Below are 23345 nucleotides of genomic sequence, written 5' to 3' on the forward strand. Positions count from 1 at the left end.
TGTTATTCAGATGATTGGTTGGTGACACATTAGTGCAGCAGCCAAATGATCAGTGTGTGGTTTGGTTTAATGGGAATCACCAGTATAAATGAGGCTAAATGGACTGTGTAATCTCTTGTCATTTTTCTCTTCTAATTGGTAATTACTTTGACTTAACTTTAAATCTTTGTGTTGCCCTTTATTTAAGGCAACCAAACCATTCATTCCTCTTTGCAGAGTGGGGTTTTTTTTCCCTTCTGCAAACTTTTCTCAGAGGGTGATAAAGCGGTGGCAGTCACACTGGTTTAGACAGAAGGTGCAGGCTGACCTTTCAGTTATAATAAACTACAAAATAGAAAGAGTAGTCTGGAAATAAAATCTGGAAAAGCTCTGCCCATGCAATTTGACAACAAATGCAAAAATGCAGTGAAAAGAGTCGTTTGACTGATCAAAGAACTTCTGAACAGTAAATAATTTCTTACGTCCTAATACAGTGTAGACAACCCCTCCTGAACCATCAGTGGTAGTTAGCATATGCCCCCATCAACCTGTGATTATTAAAGCTTTTTGTAAACAACACCAACACCAAAGAAGAACAGTTGGCTTACTATCCAAAATCCAAATAACTATAATATTTGAGCGCATTTAGATTTGGTCAGTCTTCCTTTTAAGGATGTCTCCCTGTGAACATGTCAACGGCACAGCTTAATTTTGGGATTGCTTGATGGAAGTCACGCTCTGACCGTCTGCATGTGTGCATCTGCAGTTTTACCACAGACCTCAAACACACAGACCAAGCATCAACCCGGCTTCCATGTTAAGGGTCCAAACATCAAATATCAGTAGATGAGCTCATGATGTCCAAGCTCCTCAAAAATCGTCCATCAAGTTAGAAAAAACAGAAGCGTGCTCATCAACCGGGATCAGAGTTATCCTGAAAAGTTCTAAGACGATTAGCATCAAACAACCAAAAACTGTGGTACATCCCATTTCCTGCCCATTCATGGTTCAGAAAGGAGTGTTTTCATTACATTGACGTAATGAAAACCTGCCCCACGTGTCTGATGTGTTTCCATCTTAACCAAAATTCAGTTCAATTTACTTTCATTTTTTCATATATAGCAACAATAGTCATGTAAAGTGCTTTATATTGTAAGATAAATATCCTCGGATGTTATAGAAAGAACCCCAAGGTAAGAACCACTTGTGAGGGTGGTCAGAGCAAGACTTTCAAGGAGATCTCTAAAAATTATTAGCAGTGCTGGCAGCAGTCCATAGATGCACCCGGAGAAGACCTTGAAAGGGATATGGGCCAAATGGAAATCAGGTAGTTTTTAACCTTTAATGGGAAGATGGAACATTTTTCATGGCACCTCGATAGCCTGTGAACAAAGGAGTTTAGGAGGACTTCAGGGTGAAGAAGTTGTGCTTTCATTAGACCGAATATGAAAAACACAAGAGCCTCACAAACTGAAACCACAGAACTTACAGTTACACATCTTACATGTCAAATGCTCTTTGTTAAGTTGAACCTTGGTTTAACATAACAAACGGACATGTTTTTACCTCCAGGGCAGCCTCTGAGATCTGTTTGCTTGATAAAATCTCCACTCTGCTTCTTCCATCACTTGGTTTCTACACTGCTTGCAGGCCAAAGAATCATCTGACACCCTCGAAGAAAACATGTTTAATTATCTTTTCAAATTGCCATAAACGGCAATGGACTTTGTAAATGAAACTCTGACTTAACAAACAACTTCACTCTAGAGCAGGCGAAGGAGGAGGAGCTTGGAACCAACATGGCCGCCCCTGTGGGTGCCCCTTCCTATATCACTCCCTACTTTCCTCTCTCTTCCACTGATATCAACAGCAGACGTCAATGACGGGACACATTTCAGAGTCATTGATGGAAATTCAATCAGATCTTTGATTTCAAAGAAACTAAAGTAAGTAAGAATACTTACTTTAATTACTTACTGAAGCATCTCCACAGGTGTGTTGGGAAATGTAGTGTATTTGTACCGTGGCAGTGCTGCTGCTGGTGGTGGTGTTGGTGGTGTGGCCCAATATTTGTGACTCTGTTGTGCAGTGTCGTGACTACAAGTGGCCGGTGCCTCTTTCGTGCTCTCTCTTGCTCTGTGCTTCAAACTGTAGTGCTCTTTTTTGTCTGAGTGCAGCATCTCAGAGTGTTTATGTAAAAAATGTATTTTCTGTTGTGTCTGGTGCACTTTAAATACATCTGCAGCTATCTTTTAACAGTGTATAGTGTTATATTTTTGAGCCTTTGAATAGCCAAGACCCCAACACCCTCCCTCATCCTTCATCCCCATTCTTTCCACCTATTTCCATCCCCAATTAGGCTCTGCAGGGACTGTTTGATTTTCAAATGAGATTGGCTGGCTTTGTCTAAGAGGAAAAGTGTTTCTATTTTTAGCCCAGCCTGTTACTTGCCCCATGGACCAGGGGAGCAATTTCCAAAGCTCGCTCTTTGTTTATTCATGCCTGCTGGATTTTAATTTAATTTTTTAATCGATCAGTGTCTCCGTACCCATTTGAGTCAGTGAATATGTCCCCAGTTTGGAGCCTATATTTGCATCTTAATTGGACAGAGATTTGCCGGTGGACACTTCTCCCTGTTCTGTTTACACCGAGGGACTATTTCTTCTGCCTCTCTTCGGCTCCGTAAAACATTTTTAATCACGTAAATTCTAATGAACCTCATTCATTCTGTTTACAAGAAGATGAGCAATTCTTGTAATTATTAATGTGGGTTCGTCAGCATTTCACTCGACATCCTTTGTTCTTTGTTAAAATGAGCAAAATTTAACAAGCACATGGGCAACCACGATGACCTCTGACCTCATCATTCCTGCCAATCACCTGACCAAAGATTAAGCATGGTTTGCTGTGCATACAAACGAAGATTCAGCAGTGAATAAAGATGATAGAGAGTTATATGATACAAAAATGTATATTTATTTTTATGCTAGGGCTAATAGCTAATAAACCATCTTGCAATTATTAATTTTAAAATATTTTCAATTTGTGTCACATTGATATGCTGGCTTCTCCCATATTATCAGTCAAGTTACAACGTATTTGTGGAGTTATGGCTTTTAAGAGCCATGTTTCAGTTTTACAAAAGACAAATAAAAAAAAATGGAAAAAAATATTAGTGTTTTAGGATCTGTGAGGGCACACAGCTCTGGTTCAAATCTTCTGCTTAGATCCTGGCTGCACTGGCCTGTAGACTGGTCAGTGATTGCTTCTTCTTTTGGCTGATCCCCTCACCATGGCAACCACAGGTTGAAAAATGTGTATAACCTGAACGGTTGGTGAGTGGTTGCTAGAAGTTTCTCCACCACACTGAGTGTCTACACTCAACTTTTTGACCAGTATGAGTACACATCTGGGTCTCCGTGGGGAGTACTCACATGCCAAACAAAGTCTCATACTGAATCAAACATCTTGTACTATCGCAGCACGTATCATTATTATCTTAAACAATTTGTCTCACTATAGAAGCCGAGGAGTGACTGTCACGCTCGTTGTGGTGATTAGTACTGGGGTAATAACCGAGGTGACACATTTAAAACGAGTTGACTGCTGACAGCTGATATCCTCAGGTCAGAGTTTAATGTGGTCCACAGAGAGATAAATATTAGCATGTTCCTCTTGAGGAAGGCTTATAATAACAAAAAGACCCGTGCAGACTAAATGCTTCTGAAACATGGCCGGTGTGACTAGAAGCTGTCCAAAGGACTGAATATTACTGCAGTCAGCAGAGCTTCTTTGGAAATAATGAAACACCAGTTCACCCACAAATACATCCATGCTCATTCTGATGATCCTAGCATACTACTGAATGCGTTTTTATAGATTAATGAAATTAAATAGGTGCCATGTTGTTGTCATAAAATCACGTTCAATCACAAATTCATTTATTACTGAGCTAACATTTCCTATCATCATCTCAAGTGTTAAACAGACCCTCACATTTCTCATTATCATTCTACTCCTACCCCCACCCCAACCCCCACATGAGCCTCAGATGGAGGTGTAGTCAACTGCAGGGGCCAGAAGTAGTTTTGACAGAGTTTTTGTGTGTGTGTGTGTGTGTGTGTGTGGTGTGTGTTGTACGTGTGTGTTGCTGGTCTGCCCCTCCTGCCGCCCTCATACCTCCTGTAGGTGTGACTCGCTCCATGAAGGACAAGGTGACCAAGCCCACCGCCATGGCCCAGGGTCGAGTGGCCCACATGATAGAGTGGCAGAGCTGGGGCAAACCATCTGCGGGGCCGCTAGGGGGAGCGGGCCATACCAACCTTCAGAGGGAAAAGGAGAGGAGGATGGAGAACGACGCTTACAGTGACCTTAGCGATGGCGAGAAGGAGGCTCGCTTTGCTGCAGGTGAGGACACACCTGAGTGCTGAATTTGCAAATATGCTACACTAATGCTTCAGTCGCATTGAGGAAACTGTGTGCAATGATTTTGCAATCTTGTCGCCTTTGAAATGGTTGGTCCACAGACGGACAGCGGGTCTGTGATTACTCGCAATCAGTATGTTATCAGTTTGTGATTAAATGGAGTCAAGCTTGCAATCTATTTATGATAATATTGAAAATGATTAATTAGTGCATCCATCATTCTCTTCCATTTATCCTGTTCAGGGTCGTGGGGGGGCTGGAGACTATCCCAGGTGACTTAGGGCGAGAGGCAGGATACACCCTGGACAGGTTGCCAGGCTGTCGCAGGGCTAACACATAGAGACAGACAACCATTCGCACTCACATTCACACCTGTGAACATGCAAACTCCACACAGAAAACCCAGCCTGATGGTGGAAATGAACTCGGGACCTTCTTGCTGTGAGGAAAGGAGGAGCTTAGAAATCTTGCTTTTGTTAGAAATATACCCAGAATACAACCACGAGGACAAACAGCTGAGTTGAGTCCTATATTGCAAAAAGCTGCATCGTAGATGAGTTTTGCTCAGCGCAGACTGAGTTGCTGAAGTGCCTGCGTTTGCAAATCATCACTAATCTTTCTGAAAGAAACTGCAGTGAGTCCAAGTCAGACCACCGTTGTCTGGTGACAACCTCTGCAACTACCTTGCACTTGTGACGTGCAACCAGAGGTTGAAAGTGTTGCTCAATAACTGGATGACTTCTTGGTTGTCTGTTGCATGAGCAGGTTGTCATTATGTATATAAGACTAAAGGTAGACTTTTTAGTAAACATAAATAACAAATGGCAAATTGTTCAAAAAAAAAAAGTCAGTAAACAGGATATAAAGAGTCTGGAAAGTGAAGCCAACTTGCATCCTTTCCAATTTTTTCAGAGACCATAACTGTGCGTCCATATTTTATTCACAATCAATCTATCCTACAAATTTGTTCATCTCATGCTGATTAATGGCTAGAATTACATGAATACAAAAGATTTAATAAACTTATAACAAATACTTGGCAGTCAGTTTCAGAACATTGCAGCTATTTATTAAAACAAAACGAAGTCTGAAATGTTATTAGACGACCTTGTGTTGTTTCAGAAAATGAAACATTGATCAGATTTTTAGGTAATATTTAGCTGAGCTGTCGCTGGTAATTAATGACTGCAGCACTTTCAGAGAAAAAACAGGGTGATGCACTTTCTTTGAAAATGAGTCTAATAAACCCTCAGTATTCTCCTCCAATCCAACACAAACCTGCTGTTTATCCATATTAATGACTGTTGTTGTATCATTAATTAACATGTGTATGTGGTACCAGAGCAGGGACTGGGATTTGCTTCACGTTCATGATGTTTTAGCGAGTCGGGGGATTTTTTCATTCTTGCTACATGCATTGTTTATCTCCATCTTCAGGTATCATGCAACAGTTTGCAATTTCTGAGGCGACTCTGTTTGGTTGGAACTCGATGGACGGGGAGAGCATGGGAGCCGGCTCCAACCAGGGCAGCGTCGCCCACCTGAGTGAGGTCAACCAGGAGAGCATCACCAGCAGAGGTCAGTGCATCACCAGCCGGCCCATTTGGTGACTCGGTTTAGCGTTTGTTTTGTCCCACTGTTCGGTCGCTGTGAGCCACAGCAGAGTGACCAGTTAAGTCTTAGATGTCAAGCCCGGTCCTTGTAAATTAGGTGCTATGGTGCTACATTTGGTGCCATCAACACAATAGAGATTAATTATGTTGATGACACAATATGTGGAACTACTGAGAGGATCTAAGAGTTAAATGTGAGACAGAGATTTGTGATAAATTAACTCACTGTGTCTAAAACCTGAACGCTGTTAAAGTAAAACACGGACTCACTTTGTGCAAGAGATTCAAACAGGTCTCAAACTCACGTCTTTGGACCACACAGTGAACTCCGGGAAAAAAAAAAAGAGTCCTGTCAGTTTGTCTCCAAAGCAGGGGTAAAGGACTTTTGGAGGGCAGGCTCACAGCTGCACATGTCTGCCTTTCACTCTGACCGGGCACTTACTCAATAACTTCCAAATGACAAATTCAGATGACAGCCTGCCAGTGCTGAAATACCAGAGCACATTCTGTTAGGGCTTCATGTCTGTAGCCCAAAAGAGCTGCGTGCATCAAAGGCAGAAACAGACTGGATGAAAGTTGAGGCGATTTAAATTTTGCACAAGGTTTTATTAAAGAAAAATGTTGGCAAACTCATATCCTGATTTGAGCCTCGGGTGATAAGATATTTGTTTCAAACACATTCTGGCCTCACAGGAATGGCTGTGTATCCTCATAAAAATCAAAGCAAAACAAGAAATACTCCCATATTTTTCTTCCCATTCTAAGATAAAGTAAAACTAATGTGTACGCTTTAACATTTACCTGCATACAGAGTAACACTGTAAACTCTCTGTGCAGGCAAATGTTTGTTCTGACTGGTGTTTAGTAAAGCAGAGCACTGTCCAAGCCCTGAGGGAGCCTGTAGGTTAGCACAAGGACTTAGCCCCGCTCTCATTAACACCACCATATGGGCTCTGCTCAGTGCTTTATCTAGCATGCAACATCAACATACACACACGTGCAAGGGATACACACACAACAACGGTTACACAGCTACTTCATATCCACATTAGGACTGAGGGCATGTTTCTCCTCCACAGCGCTGCATCCCTCCATGGCTCTGCTCTGTAGATAAGCTAATCATACTGCTATTAAAGTTATTACCATATGTTTCTTTTGGCTGAGGTCAGGTTTAACCCTGTTTTATATCAGCCTAGATAAACACTACTGGCTGAGGTGTAATATTAGATCTTCTGATTTAGATTTAGTTCATTAGAAAGGAAATAGTATCCATAAGAGATCACAACAAGGTTTGCAATTAAAAACAGCGTGGTTCTGATATTGCTGCGGAGTTATCAAAAGTATTTTTTCGTGCTTTGTTTGTCACAAAGTGAAGAGAAACAGTCATCTGTTGATTTCCATCATATGTTTAAGAAGAACATTTCATTGTTTACCTTTACAGTACAGTTTGGGTGAATTTTGACCAAATGTATCTGCAACAAATTCTGAACTACAGATCTTTTTCTCCTGTCTGACTTTAATAAATGGATGATTAATCATTAATAAATGTTTCAGAGTGCAGGGAGAGTAATTATTAGGTTTTAAAATAAAACCAGACCCAGTATATCTAAGACATGAAAACATAACAGCCAAAATTATAATATGATTATTAATTATAATGATTATATTTTATTGAAAGTGAAAGAAGCAAGAACATTCTGGAACTGTTAGGATTTATTATATAACCACTTATAACCATAACAGCTTTTAAACACATCCACACAAAAAAATCCTCATAACTACAGTTTGTAATCATGGATAATAATTAAGCTGTAATTAGCACTCAGAGCACGCTGCTTGCTTATTGCAACTTTCTCTGTGCATTCAAAGCTATGGTAGAAACGCCAGCTCAGGTGCTTTAATCTCAGTTTAATGTCAGTTAGCTCAGAGAAATGAAAGATCTGAATTTGTTTGTTTTTTATTCTAAAATAATGTAATTTAGGGTATTTTTAATTTTTGTGGCTTTCAAATCTCAGAATAGGTAACATTTTATCCAAAAAGTATGCGACAGTTAATAGTTTGGTAAAACCTCTGAATCTAAACTGATTGAAGTTTCCATATTAATCCAACTCCTAAACTTTTGCAAACTAAAAAGACAAATTACAGAACGTTCCAGCTCCGCTCCTCCAGCTACGTCTTGATTTTTCTCTGCCCATGACTTGGTTTACCCCTGCCTCTTCACCCTAGCAGCGTCTTCTCTGTCTGTGTTTTCCTCTACAACGCCTACCATCTGTCTGTGCTTCCCTGTACAGACCAGGTGCTCCATCACTCCTCTGCGGATGTCTGGCCTCACACCTACGTCTCGCAGGGCCTGTACTGCCTGTCGTCTTCTGACGCCTGGGACCCAATCACCAGCCAGCCCTCGGGCGTGGCATCGCCTGCTGCAGGCTCCTACATCATGGCTGCCGGTGATGATTTATCATCCTCTCTTACAGGCTTTAAGCACCAGACTGTGTCACTGAGCACTGCACACTGGGTGTCTTGTGGTTGTTGCAGGTGGCAGCAATGGAGCAGGAGGCACACCTGGTGAGGGGTACGAGGGGACAGTAGGAAGTTACATTCAGCAGCACCAGGTTCAACTCGCCCTGCAGCAGCAGAGTCAACTCCAACATCTCCAACAGCTTCATCACTACCAGCAGCAACAGTTTCTGCAGTACCAACAACAGCAGCAGGTCTGTGAAAGTGATTTTTATAAAGCCTTGCACTGTTTTTCATATAAACACAGCGGCAGATGCATCAGACATGTCGGCACCAGGGATAAATTTCTATCAAAGAAATGGATGTATCCACTGTTTATTCACCAACTGGTTTCTGCATTGCTGATTGAGGCCTGAAGCTTAGTGTTAGGATCATCACCAGCTTGGGTTTCTGAAAATAGATTTAACAAAGGTGTGGGACAGACAAAAACAACAAACAGAGGATATTTAATGCTCATACGGTAATAACTCGTAAATCACAAGTTAGCCACGTCTTTGCTTGTACCCTAGTTTATAACATAACAAAATAATTACATGTTATATTAAATAAGATTTAAAAGTAGTAATTCATAACATAAACCCATCCAAAAAACATCTACTGAGGTCACACATGAAGCAACAAGTACAGACGTTTTCCCAAAGACTTATTTACAGACAGACTTAGAGAGGTCGCCCCCTGGTGGCCATTAGAAAGGATGTAGGTTCTGATTACTTTTCAGACCTAGAGGCTGAATTTGTCCTTTGTGTATACTTATATCAAACTCTTTTTACATCATGGGGCACGTACACCCCACTTACATCTTAAGTGGGCCGAACCAAATCATTCTTTTCTGTCTGTGTAAGGATCTTTAACTACACATTCAATCCATTTGATATAAGAAAGATAGAAGAAGAAGTGAAAGAAGTGAATTATAGTCAGGACAAATAAACAAATGTGGAAAATTATAGAAAGGGTTATGGCCTTTACTTAGACTCTCCTACAGTCACAATTAAATTAGTAATTCATAATTAATGAATCAAAATAAAAAATATAATAATTATTATAATTTCTATAATATAGAAATTTCTGTTATATTTTACTTGTTACTTTGGTGTAGTAAAAAAGGCCATGGGGGAGGTCTTTATCAGAAGGTGAAGCTGTAAAACTGATAAAAATACAGCCCTCCTTATTATAATACCCTCCTTTACATTTTCCAAAGATGTCCAGTGGGCTGGATTTAAGCCTGGTTCTGGTCCCCGGGCCTTATGTTGGACACCTCTGCTTTAGGGGAAAAAGTCCATGATGGCTGAACTTTAACTTTCTCAACATGAAGGAAAGGTTTCCACCTTGTTTGGTGAGATTTTGCAGTGTTGATGGCAGCAGCTTCTTAAAATGGAAAACACAAATACCACTCAGCAGATTCAAAGCACCTTCACAGATAACTGTTACACTAACACAGTCCAGTATAAATCATGCATGCACACAGCCTTAGGTCTGCTGTCCTATTAAATCTATACACCACATGTTTCTGCTACCACAACATGTGCGCTTGCTGACCTTGTTTAAGTTTCTTATGGGTTCATTTTGTGCAGACAGTTTGAATATTGTTGAAATCAGCTGCTGACTTTCAGCTCTCAGTCTGCTGGAAGGTTTTCTGCAAACGAAGTGAGTCACGGTGAACTGTGACATCCCGAGACTTTGTTGGCTGCTCTTGCATTGGGTGCATTCTCAGAGCTCATTAAATAACTGCGAGTTATGAAATACATACTTGAAAAGGTCAGGGACTGTGTCTTAGAAAAGGTGTACTGATCCGAGACCACAATGGAAATGAGCTTGTTAGCTTTACCGTGTGTATTATATGCCTTCCCCGGAGAAGGAGACTATTGAACGTGTTACATTTAGAATAAAATCTTCCAGTCAAGGCATTTCCTCACCGTTCCCTGCAGCAACCTCATAATTTAGAGAGATTTTAAAAGTAGAAGCCAAACTAGAAGAGAGTGGAAAAAAAAAATACTAGAGTATGTGTCCTCCACCTCCTGCAAAAGCCCTTGGGATAAATGTTGGAAGAAAAAAGCGGCCTCGTCTTTTGTTTGGCGATATGTGCGCGTTACAGCACTACGCCGTCCATTATTCAAATGTCAGGAGCAGTTGGTTGTGGGTGTTTTTAGATTCCTAGTGGGAGGCAATTTTATTGTTCCAGAGAAAAACAAAAGTTTAAAAAATAAGCGGCCACAAGCCAAGAGATTGTTGATCGGGGTTACATATTAACGGCCAAATCCTGAATATTCTGTTTTTATTCTTGCTTCCCTTTACAGTCTATGGAGCACAGGCTACACAGTGCCTCCCATTCACTCCAAGCCACGCCCAATAGCACCATCCACAGCCTCGGTCCACCCACTCACCCTCGGCTAGCTGACCTGTGGGGAGCAGCACAGGTTGAGGCACATCAGGTAGGCGCTCGCCTGCTGAATCCAAATGCTCGGATTACAGAGCTTGCAGACTCGATGGTGGTTTAATATGTTCTGACAGAGCGGCTATGACAGTTTGCAAGGACACAAGGGTGCGTGACTATATATGCAGTTGCAAGGATAGGACTCTGTCTCCTGTCACTATTACAGAGTGACTGAGACAATGCAGTCATCATAGCCGTGACAGCATGTCTAGTTTCTGCTGGAAGCTACGGTTTATGATGTTTGGTCTCGATTAAAGATAAAGGTTGAATGCTGATATATTTTTGTGTTTTCTCTGCTAATTCTTTGTTTTATGAATCTGGCTTTGTTTATATCAGCAGGCCTATTTAGCACACATCTGTAGAGCAGTGAAAGATGAACTGCCAGGAAAGTCTGCAAGGTAGGAGACAGGCTGGAGGTCTGCATGGAGCACTCAGCATGACTGCCTGAAGTGGATTTGATGAGTTTTGAAAGAGATGTGTAAATCAGCCTGGTCGTCAGAGTGGCATGCCACAAGGTCCGCAAGTTTCAGCGTTTGGAATCGGCATCTGTATCTGTTGCACCCAGCTAAAGTGTATGTTCTTTTGCTCTGACCACCTGCAGATGAAAACCATGCTGGGTCGGGCCATCTCCTGTTCGTCTTCTGTTTTATTTGTCTTTTTATTTTACCTGTTATCAGGGACTTCTGGAGCCCAAGTGAAGGACGGATGTCAGTTTAAATTACGTGTGAAAATGCCACTAACCTGTTGAATCCCTTTCCAGTTTAAATTCCGTTCAACAAGCGCTTCAGTCAAATTTAACTGGTTGCAGGTGGAGATCGTTGGACACTTGAATGCACAGATGGCTGACATGGTCGGAGGCGTGGTGGAGACGGTCGGAGAAGAGCCAGAGCCTGAGTCTGAAGACTTCCCTGAACAGCGTGAAGAGGAAGAGGAGGAGCTAACAAAGGTGAGTTAGAAACAATACACTGTACTAAAAACGCTGAAGAATCAGGAAAACGTTATTATTAAAAACTGCCGCTTGGGTGTAAAGGTAAGTCAATCCCATTTTAAAACAGTAATATTGTACATAAAAGAGCAGCCCATACCTTTTTTTAATATTTGTGGTCATGGTGGAGTACTAGGTTATCAACTAGTTAACAAGCTGCAGTCTTAAACTGCGTGTTGCATCACACAGACACACCTACCAGCCGCCTGGAAACAAAGCAGCCAAGCTTTGACAATCTCCAAGAGACAATTTATTAAAAAAAAGATAACCCAGCTGTTTCAAACAGGAAAGTATCCATGGAGACCAAGACTGTGTTTTACATTTTTATGCTAAAAAGCTGAATATTTAATATGGAAACCTATGGGGATTGAGTCAAGTGGCCATGTGATGAACTGCAGTTTTGTCAAATTTCCATAGACTCCTGTGCACAATAAAAAATCATAAACAGTTTTGGTCTCCATAACCAGTTTCATCTTTCATAACTATTATTATTATTTCAGATTATCCGAGTCACCGAACTGAACTTCTTGACCATGTTTGTTGTGTTTTTTTATTAATGAAATTATATGACAATTTTATTGCTTGCACAGTTCAGCATGAAAAGTGACTGTTTTAGAAATCTGTGCTGTAGTTTTGGTGAGTGAAAGTCAAATCTTTTGCTTATAAATATTTATAACTAAGCACTTGACTAATTATAACCACCCATGGTTCCAAAACTTCATGATGCCTAAATGAAGCCTGCGTAATGCCACTTGACAAACCCTTGGGTGAAGGGATGGTGGCATCTTAACCGGGCAAGCTCTATTGGTTCTACTGCCCCAAATCAGACACATGACTAACATTTTAGAGAGCACAATTATTTCAAAAATTGGCTCTTATCTGTAAGAACAACATGTAAGCACCTTACAAGAATGAATAACAGAGCTTCACTCACCTGCGATACAGAACAAATGTCCTTAAAAATCTCTACTTCCTGCCTTCACAGGTAGAAGAGGTAACATTAACTTTGGAGCCAGAGCCGTGCTCTTTGACGCCCTCCCCGCTGAGGGAAGATGCCCCTTCGACCAGAGGTTCAAGCCCAGGACTACCAGCACAGACCACCGAACCCGTCGCAGAGAGGATACCCTTTGACGTCACGCCCTGCGTCGTCCAGTCATTGGAAGAGAAAGATGAAGAGGCAGACGAGGGCTCCATTGTTGTTGTTGCAACCAACTGAGTCATTTGGACGAAACACTGTCAAAAACTGGAAATTAATACTTCAATAATCAGTCAAGCTATTATCCCAACCCCTCCCTCTCCCAAATATTTACCTACTTTGAGGCCGAGGAAATGCGACTTTTTTTTCGATGAGAATGTGGGATGTAATGTACACTATGGCCAAGGAGACACCCCTACCACCAGTCTAGTATGGGAAATCTGGAATATCACATATATGAGACTAATTAACTTTAATTTAAGGCAGAAGAGAGACTTGAATTCAGTGACTGCTGAAACAAGCTGTTTGAGAATAAAGATGTATTCAATAAACAGTTTGGACTGACTGGAACAAAGAACCAGGACTGAAAGCCAAACTGGCAACAGAGGGATGGGGGAAAATTAAAAGAAAGGATAAGAAGAAAAAAGTTAAGGGCCTATTTATAAATTCAGTGCAATACAACAAACATGGGCACAATCAGGGTTTGCAAATAATTCAGAGTGGCTGTTTCAAGATGCTTTCAGCATCAGAAGTAGGCTTTTGTATGCAAAAATAAACACCCCTTCAAGGCCAGAAATACCTGGTCAGAGAGCAGTTTGATTGGCTAATTAATGTGTTTAGGTTTGACTGACGGCTGAGATGTCTTGATGAGGTAAAGACGGCGTAATCTAGAACTCATGGCAACCTGAGGCATGCACTTGGAGTTATTTGCAAACACTTGCTCTGGACACAACCAAAAGAACGTGCATGCTTTTTAACAGTGAACTAGCCCTAACAGTATAACACAGTAATACAAAGTAATAATATATCAAATTGCTTTTTATAATAAAAGGGAAAAAATCAAATAAACCGATATGTATTTGTATGAATGTAACACTGTATGTATGTTTGTATGAATGTAGCTTTGTTTGTGTGTAAAATATATATTCTGGGAAACAAATTCCTCTCTGTGCTGTTCTGTGCCAAAAACGTTTTTTCTCCTGTGATGCCTTCATTAAGATAATGTGTTACCTCTTTGCCTTAATGAGCAACTTTCTAAACAGGGGAGAGCTGTCAAGGTTTATGCAGGACACGAAGGCAGACATGATGGAAAAGTGAGCCATTTATCGGCTGCTTACCCAACGCATGAAAGGCAATTAACCACAAAATGAGACATGAGGAGGATCAAACACGAGAACACCAAGAGAACCAAACACACAAACATCCAACTCAAACTAGGAGCTGACGCTTAACACAGATGAAGAATTCAAAACTAACGCTAGAGCAGCAACCATCTAATCAGGAATCAGGAAGCCACGAAAACAGACTTCAAATTAAAAAAAGGTCAAAATAAAGCTCAACACACTGGAGTAACAATGAACGCATGAACCCAAACTAGAAGAGGACATTACTAGAAAACCCTGAAGTAAAAACAGACTCTGGAATATCACAAGGAATCAACTCACTGTCAAATAAATAATCACTAACTGAAATACAAGCTCTCAGAATCTCCTTTGAGAGTCTGTCGTTTGACTGTGGGCGCTGCACTCTAGAGCTAAACATTGTTGAAACATTTGAATTATGTCTTAGTTTTTAGTTTCATTTTATGGCTTTTATTGTAGTAAAACACCTTCCTATAACTCTTCCTTTAACTGCCATTTATTGTATCTACCAGTAATGCAGTTACATTTGATTACCACAACCACAGTTACACTTGTAAAGTTATCATGTAGAAAGTATTTTTGATGATTCAATAGGGACTCCTTTATTTTTGCCATGTGCAGGAATTTATATTTGGCCAGAGTTACTAGGCGGGACAAATAAAAGTGACGTCTCAGTGATCATAAGGGATGTTTGCAGGTGATCCATTAGGAAGTGAGAGTGAACGAGCACAAGCTTTACGCATGTGTTTCTCTCCAGAAGCAGCAAATGAAGTAATGTGGGAGCAGGAGGGGAAGGTGAATTGATATGTTCTAGTATAAGGGCTGTCTTTGGACTGTGTATAAGTCTGTGTATAACAGCCGGGCTATAGGATGTGTAGAGGAATAACACGGTGCAGAAATTACCCCATGATCCCGACTAATCCAGGAATTAATAAATTACTCCTTTTGTTCCATGTGCGTTAAATACAGACATTTTTTTCCCTGCATGCCATGTGATGTTGCAGCTATTCAAAGTCAGAGAAAAGAATCTGACTCAGCTACCTGAGGGCAATAAACAAACCTCTTTTTACAAAATCCCCATTAAATTCAGTGATGGCTACACAACATATGCCAAGACTCAACTCAACAATTCAACTCTGAGTCACATTATTAGCCGTATTTTGCCAGACTTCTCTATAAGTTATGTAATAGATCTAATACTAGAGAGGCATACAGAGCAAAATGCATAAATGTGATTTGTGCTGAATAAAGATGCACAAAAGCTTTTGTGCTTTCTGCGGTTTTCTTTATTTGCAATTCACAAGACACTAAAACTTGAAACACTGCAAAATGCTTTGCTCACTTTAAAAATTAACTCGTCTACAGCCCCGTGCATTAGGCCATCCCAAAAAACGTGTTTCCAACATCTGCCTCTATCACTCCAACTGAACTCTTAGCAGCACCTATCACACCCACATCTGGCACATCCATCCATCCATCCATTCACTTCTGCTCATCCTTTTCAGGGTCGCGGGGGGCGCTGGAGCCTATCCCAGCTGTCATAGGGCGAGAGGCGGGGTACACCCTGGACAGGTCGCCAGTCTGTCGCAGGGCCAACACACAGGGACAGACAACCATTCGCACTCACTTTCACTCACACATTCACACCTAGTGGCAATTTGGATTATCCAATTAACCTATCCCCACAAGCTGCATGTCTTTGGACGGTGGGAGGAAGCCGGAGTACCTGGAGGGAACCCACGCAAACACGGGGAGAACATGTAAACTGCACACAGAAAGACCCTGGCCTGATGTTGGAATTGAACTCAGGACCTTCTTGCTGTACGGCAACAGTGCTAACCACCGTGCCACCATGCTGCCCCACATCTGGCACAAAATAAGAAAATAAGTGCCTTTTTGCCATTAAATAATATTACAAAAATCAAATGTATCTAACTTCATTGAATTCTCGCCTCTGAAATATTTGTGCTCTTATAAATACATATGCAATAAGGTCACCTGCAAAAATCTGTGTCTATGCCTTTTCGTCTCAAACTTGGCACTGCATCGTCTTTATACCTGTAACAAACATGTAATTACAGGTGTTTAACAGCAGCTTTTAAAGACAGTTTTACATTAATGCAAAGCATTTGATTTTTTTGGCCCTACTGGGGCAATATAGCAGCAAGATCGCCAGTACAAAAAAGAATAGGCATCAGGTTGGGTTAGGAATGTGTTACAAAGTAAGGTAGTTTAAATAGGTTGTCTTAAATGAGCTTTTATATGAGCCCATTATATATTAAGCAAGTCAGAGAAAGCAAAGGCCTGAATACTTGAATATCTTGCTGTGTTTCAAGCAGCAGTGTGCAGTTTCTTTACTGACCTGTGGCAGCGTTCTTGTCGCCAGCAGTTCCATAAAAACACTTCAGCTGCTCTGATCACAATCAACAGCCTCCTTCATGTGAGGACTCCATTATCGTTGGGAGGTAGAAGAGTGTCCTTGTATGTTCAAGTCCTTTTATCATTTTAAGCTTTTTGGGAGCCGTTCTGAGGGTTTAATTTCACAACAGATGAATCATCAGCTCATGATGAATCTTAAATGTTACTTGAGAAACCTAGCAAACTGAATTCATTCAGTGTTTGTACAAATGTACTGTTTATAAGATTGGGGAAACCTGCAGTCAGCTGAGACTGAGGAAGTCAGTTGGATGAATGAGGAAACGTTTCTCCCACTGAAAATGTCCAGATGAACAGAATCAATGTTTTGGGATTTACTTACCTGGATGATTGAGCGTGCATCAAGACATTACCTGAGAAACATTGGTCAGCACGGTGGTTAGCACAGTTGCCTCACAGCGTGAAGGTCCAGAGTTTGATTCCCCCACAGCCGGGGTGTTTGTGTGTGGGGTTTGCATGTTCCCTCTGGCTTCCTCCCACAGTCCAAAGGCATTTAGTTAGTCGGGATTAGATTAAATTATTAATTTATATTGCTTATAGGTGTGGATGTGATGTGAGTGCGAATGGTTGTTGGGGCGGGTCAGCATGAAAGAGACAAAATGTATTTTATAAATGATGCTGAGTTTTGGGAAGGATTTATTTCAATCCTTTTCCCCTCTTGCATTGACCTCATCTTTATTTCAAAACCCCCCAAAGAGGAACAACCTCCTCTGCCTCCATGGACCAGCTGCCACTGATAAAATCAATGCAAATCAATGTAATTATGCGTTATTTTTTCACATCGTCTCTTTGAGACAGAGCTACTGAGAACGATTCAGTCTTACCCTCCTGTGATTAAGACCCTGATGCCCCTAATTGCTCTGATAATCATCTGTCCTCTGTTTGTCCTCTTTGAGATCTCAGCCTGTAAATCGTTCTAGCGCCCAAAACGCCAAATGATTGCACGCTCGAAAGGGTGTCACCTGACTGACAAAGAAACGAGGGCCACAAGGTTATTAAAGCTATGAAACCTAATATAGAGTTTTTGTCAGATTTAACTGCACGAGGTGTCCGTCGTGCTGAATAATTACTCGGTCTTTCAAAATAATTTCTGCACAGTCCACGCCACCCAGAAAAGGTTTCTTCTAAAATGAGTCAGGCATCTTCCAAAGAAGACTAATTGAAAGCCTAAAAAATTCTTTCAAAGTCACGTATCAAAGTGACACTTACTCTTTGCAAATAACACGAGATAAAAAGCAATTAAAGTAGAAAAATAAAATCCTGTCATCTTGTCAGAATAAAGTAAAGTTTAATAATTTAGCTGCAAGCAGCGATGGTGCCGGGCAGAGGTCGCATTCGACTTTCTCGTCTGTCATGGTGACAGACAAGGTCGTAAAGATCCTGTCGTAGCGTAATTTTACCTGTCATTTCAACTTTTTAATGATAACAAGACACTTAAAAACAACTCCATCACAAAGAGTAATTCACAGAAAGGATTTCATTTTATGCAGACATGGAAATAAAACAATGATGAAACAGACTGCAGTCACTTCACTACACTGGATCCTGTAATTACTAGCACCACAGCCTGTCTGCCAATCTATCGATGCTTTAGATAAGCTACAACTGCTAGCTGGCCACTTTATTAAGTACACCTTGCTAGAACCAAGGTGGCCCCACTTTTGCCTTCAGACCTTTCTTAGCAACAAGCCTGACCTGGATAAATAAACCAAATTCAAACACAGTAAAGCATTCAAATAAAACTTTATTTAGCTAAGTTGTTCACAGTTTATAAAGTTGAAGATAATGACTAAAACAGAAATAAATACTACATTAACCACAACCACAAATAAACACTGAGACCTGCACCGATGTCCCTCCACACCCAAGAAACAGACATAAAGAAATGTTTTGTCAAATCTGAAGGTTTAAAGACTTTTAAGGCAACACCTGAGAAACTGATACCAGGAGTTAATAAGAAGACCGTATAAGAGAGAGAGATGAAGGAGAAATGGAGAAACGGTGCATGGATGCAATGGCTGAGGTTCCCACCCTTTGTTCATGACGGGGAGAAAATCTGGTCATTTAGAGACCATTTATTTTACATGTTTGGTTATGAAGTCCCATTATGTGTTGTGTTTGACATTAGCAAACAATCTCAACAAACAGATAAAGATATCTGCAGATGAATCTGTAGGTAACAGACGCATGTAGTCGAGTGCTTCTAGCAATCATGTTCGAGTTAGATTTGTTTCTTTTTTAGCTTTTTAGTCATTTGTTTAAAAATAAACTATACTAAAGTAATGTATTCATAAAATCTTAGCTTGGATATCCCCTGCTATATACCTGAGGGTCCACATTTCCACTTAGGCTTAGTCAACAGACAATAGTGCTGTCAAAAAAATAACCAAAGATCATGTTCAAAAACTCCACACGAAGCCAAACCATTTGACTATCACGTCACACCTCTTACCCCATCAAACATCCCCACCCTCTCCTCTCTTGACCTGAAGCATCGAGATGTTTTACCAACTGTAAAAATAAGACAGATATAACCACCAGACGAGTGTTGTGATCTAACTCTTTTCCTCTTCACTCTAAGTCATCCCCTTTTCTTCTCTTGCAGCAGCAGCAGAGTGTCTGCAGTCTGTGTGAGAGGTGAGCATGACTGTGACACACAGTATGTGGTACTGTGGGAGGACAGTGCTGTGTTATCCCTCCAGCAGACCTGGTGGAAGCCCACCGATACATACTGCCTGATTCTTCTTTATTTTTTAATACCCTGATGCTGACAGACCACGGACACTGAGATTGTGATTTTCACCCAACTCCAAACTTCACAGCTCAAAGCCTCTTTTTGCAAAGCGTTTGGTTTTTGTTCCTGCTGTTGTGTTGAAACCACAAAACAGTTGAAGAATTGCATTTCTGACGTGGAGGTACCAGATGCTGCTTGTATTAAGCAGGCCTGTTTTCAGTTGTATGTGATTAACTGAAGCTTATATATGAACCAGACACCTGAACCATCTACAGAGGCAGCTGCCTAGAAGGCAAAAGCTCAGGAAGACATTAAGGTTAAATAGTCATTAAATTTCTTGACTTTTATTCTTTGAAAATGTTACATGAGCAGCTTTGCTTCTTATAATAACCATCACAACAGCTTTAAAAAAGAAGCTATTTTTAGCATCTTTAACAGCATTAACTGGGAAACGTTTCTCTGGCAACACATCTGTACATGTCTCCTTCCCTGTCAGAGAACCTTGGCTATCATCATATTAGAATGAGCTTCTGAGCTTCAGTAGATTTTTCTGATAATCCCATTTAGAATTATTAAAGTGATTAGGGTTAAATCTGCAAGGCTTCCTTTTTGAGGAGAAAAGGAGAATCTTGAGGATCTGCACGGCGAGGTTTTGCTGTCGTCAGCCGCCTCCAGCCGCACCATCTATCAACTTAACTGTGATGAGATGAGCTCCGAGGCTGCATCCACAAGGTCGCCGCACAATTTGGAGGTCGTTGTGGGGCTTTGGCCAATCTTCCACAGTGGACTGAGCAGCTCCATTAGTTTTCTGCTACCCACACGGTTCGTTGCCAGTTAAAATAAATCAATACCCTCTGCTCTCATCTGATAAAATCCTACCTTTTTTAAGACTTAAGCGATTGGCTAACACAGGACAACTGTGCGGCAGTTCACCGGGTTCACCTCTTGTTTGGGAAGCAAAGCTTTTGATTGATTATTCGGATTCAGCTGAGCAGAGAGCGTTACAGTCAAAATAACCCCACAGAACATACAGTAAAGTGTGTGGTGTTGGAAACAGCTGTGACAGAGGCACAGTTAATCAATCGCAGTCTGGATTCAGACAGTAGAAATGGTAGCAGTGTTTTATCAATCTACTCCTCAGTAATGTCCATCCATCCATTTTATTAACCGCTTCTCCAGTTTAGGTTAGTGGAAGGGCTGGAGCCTATGGACAGTTACCAGTTCATCACAGGGCCATTCAACATGTCTAGCAGCTGAACAGGTGGGTTATTTGACCTTAACCAGTGATATTACTGGATCTCCGAAATAAGTTTAAGAGTGCTAAAACCGTCATTATCAAATATTCAAAAAGAGCATATCACAGTTAGATACCTGACTTTGTGGACTTGGCAGCATCTACAATTTAACCCATGAAAATCAAAGTGTGAAACAACAAGAGAAAGAAAATGAGCAGAAATTAAAACAAAACGAGCAAACGTTACAGACGTACAGAGCTTCAGAGCTTACGCGTGGCAATCAGAGCGCTCAACGAATCCGCCCACAAAAAGAAAACAACATACGCGACTTTAATTTGGTTGATTTCAGCTTCGATGTCGCCTCACTTTACATCTCTGGACACACATCCACTGTTTGCTTGTTTTAGATCGCCGTGTGGAGCTCCTGTTTTATTACAGCAGAAATTATAATCACGGTCATTTTGGTCAATGTTATATTCTCGATTATTAACCAGAGTTATTCTTTAAAATAATAAGCATCTTACATTTAACTTTTTTCACTTGGAGAGGTCTCTGTGCATGTGTGAGTGAGTGTGTATTCATATCTTTGTGGGGACCAAAAATTGCAAGTTTACAATACTTGTGGGAACCAAAATCCAGGTCCCCACAAGAACAACTAGGGGGTGTTTGTGACCATAAAGCTCGTCTCACAAGGGAAGCAAACTATCCCCACAGGCCTGCTGTAACTGGATGTTACTGCAGGGTGCTGGTGCAGACAAAGAGAAGCCTCAGCCATGCTTTACTGGTAAAGGGAGCATTTGATTTAAACTGAAGAAAAAATAGACCTCTGTATAAAAATGAACAGGTCGTTATCACCAGTGATGATCCTTATGTTAAAGTTGGGTCATTGTGACAGAGAAGGGGATGAGCGCTCTTCACATGCATTTTGAAATTACAAACGTGTATGTGCAGTCGTACCACAGCTTCCAGGGGGCTTTCCAGACGGAGCACAGGCACACTGGAGGTTCAGAAGTGCACAGTGACCTGATCTTGTAGGAAAGATCAGCCATATTTAAGTCAGTGTTTGTTTTTTTCTTTTGTGGGCGGAGACCACGAACTTTCTAATCGCACCTGATACAAAGGAACTAGATGAATATTGCAGTTTAAGGTGTTTTTTGCACCAAACAGGTGATGGTCTGTGAAACCAGTGTGTGGAAGCTGTACCAGTAACATAAAAAGAGGTAAATGGAAGTACAAAGACCGGAGAAATGTATTAAGAACAGAAGAAATAAACTCAAACTATTATAAAAGTTTTCCATTATAAAAAAAAAAGCATCACTCTTGTGTAAGCTAAACCATAGGCTCATCATCGCTGTCTTCCTCTTCCTCAAAGAGTCTCTGTAGGGTGGAGAGGCGGATGGAGGAGAGAGGAGGAGAGGGAGGAGGAGTGGAGGAAGAGGGGACTGGGGGAGGAGTAGAAGAAGGAGGGAGGGTGAGGTTGCTGTTGCAGCTGCAGCTCCTGCTGGCCGAGCTGCAGGCCACCGTGCTGCTGCCGCTCCCCGAAGCGCTACTGGTGCTTTCCTCCACCTCCCTCGGCACACCCTCGATCAACACCTCTGTTTCATTCTCATGGCTGTGATGGTGGTGGTGTTGAGAGGGGGAGGGGGGAGAGAGGGGAGGAGCCTGAGCAACAATTTCAGGTGAGGGAGGAGAGGAAGGGGCGTTGGGAGATGGAGGTGGAGGTTTAGAGACCGAGTTGTGGTTGCTGATATCACGAAAACTGGCCAGAGGAGGGCGGAGCCGGACACCAGAGCGTGTGGAGCCCTCGATGGCCTTTTGGAGCTGGAGGAGGAAGAAGAAGAAGAGAAAAAGGAAGAGAAAGAAGAAGAAGAGAAAGAGAAAGAAGAAGAAGAGAAAAAGGAAGAGAAAGAAGAAGAAGAGAAAGAGAAAGAGGAAGAAGAAGAAGAGTAAGAAGGAGAGGCAGGGTTTGAAGAGTGAGGGGAAGAATTAAAAACAAGAAGAAATGAGCGGAATTCATACATGAATGGTGAAAATGTAAAGACGAAATGAAGGAAAGCAAGCAGGGATTAGACAGAGTCAGTGGTGAGCAATTACACAGATGGAGGAAAGAAAAGTTAAAGAAAATGAGGCGACACAGGAGCATGAGTCAGAGACCATTATGGATAAAGACAGGAGCCCAAAACTTACAGAGAGCTTATTGATTATGCTCACAAAGTACTCATACATAATTCAAAAAGCTTTACGAGACTCCAAGGAAATTAGGAGCAAAAACAAATTGGATTTTTTCCTCCAAATTAAAGACAAACAAGAGAAGACTTCCAAAGGTTGAGTGTATTAAAAAAGGAGCTTTTTTTGGACTTGGATCAGGAAAGTTAATTTCATTTAATGCTTAGGTTTCAGTTCTGGAGACCTTCAGATAGTTTCAGAGTTTTTCCATTAGCTGGTTGTGGTCTGGCTGCTTTAGCCATGCTGTGGCTGTGCTGCTGAGATCCAGACCAGCAGTGCCCAACCTTTTTGTTTGCCTTCAGCAACGCCTCATACAAGTACAAATGTGTTCATTTGCACTCATTTTAAGGGGAATACCATTTAATCCCTGATTATATAAAAGGAGGAGGATGTTAATTTTAATCCAGTTCAACGCTTACTCTTTATG

The 23345-nt window shown here is 41.3% G+C and overlaps 2 protein-coding genes across 8 annotated transcripts in view; one reads left to right on the forward strand and one right to left on the reverse strand.

The window, feature by feature from the left end:
* The window catches only part of LOC146643153 (uncharacterized), a 73131-nt gene extending 59046 nt beyond the window's left edge, over positions 1–14085 (forward strand). For all 7 annotated transcript variants that reach the window (XM_085396189.1, XM_085396190.1, XM_085396191.1 and 4 more), the window contains 7 exons: positions 4168–4386; positions 5842–5982; positions 8309–8464; positions 8553–8728; positions 10829–10963; positions 11774–11911; positions 12936–14085. In XM_085396189.1, the coding sequence (XP_085252315.1) occupies positions 4168–4386; positions 5842–5982; positions 8309–8464; positions 8553–8728; positions 10829–10963; positions 11774–11911; positions 12936–13166 (1196 nt within the window). In that variant the 3' untranslated portion in view covers positions 13167–14085. The remainder of the gene's footprint in view (positions 1–4167; positions 4387–5841; positions 5983–8308; positions 8465–8552; positions 8729–10828; positions 10964–11773; positions 11912–12935) is intronic.
* Positions 14086–18488: 4403 nt separating this feature from the next.
* Positions 18489–23345, reverse strand: part of LOC146643154 (chloride channel protein 1-like) — a 53504-nt gene continuing 48647 nt past the window's right edge. The window contains exon 24 of the mRNA XM_085396045.1: positions 18489–22513. Within this exon, the coding sequence (XP_085252171.1) occupies positions 22022–22513 (492 nt within the window). The 3' untranslated portion in view covers positions 18489–22021. The remainder of the gene's footprint in view (positions 22514–23345) is intronic.

This window comes from Rhamphochromis longiceps, linkage group LG22 (genome assembly GCF_057381845.1).
Source record: "Rhamphochromis longiceps isolate RC_006_pf linkage group LG22, R_longiceps_female_GT1.1, whole genome shotgun sequence".
NCBI lineage: Eukaryota > Metazoa > Chordata > Actinopteri > Cichliformes > Cichlidae > Rhamphochromis > Rhamphochromis longiceps.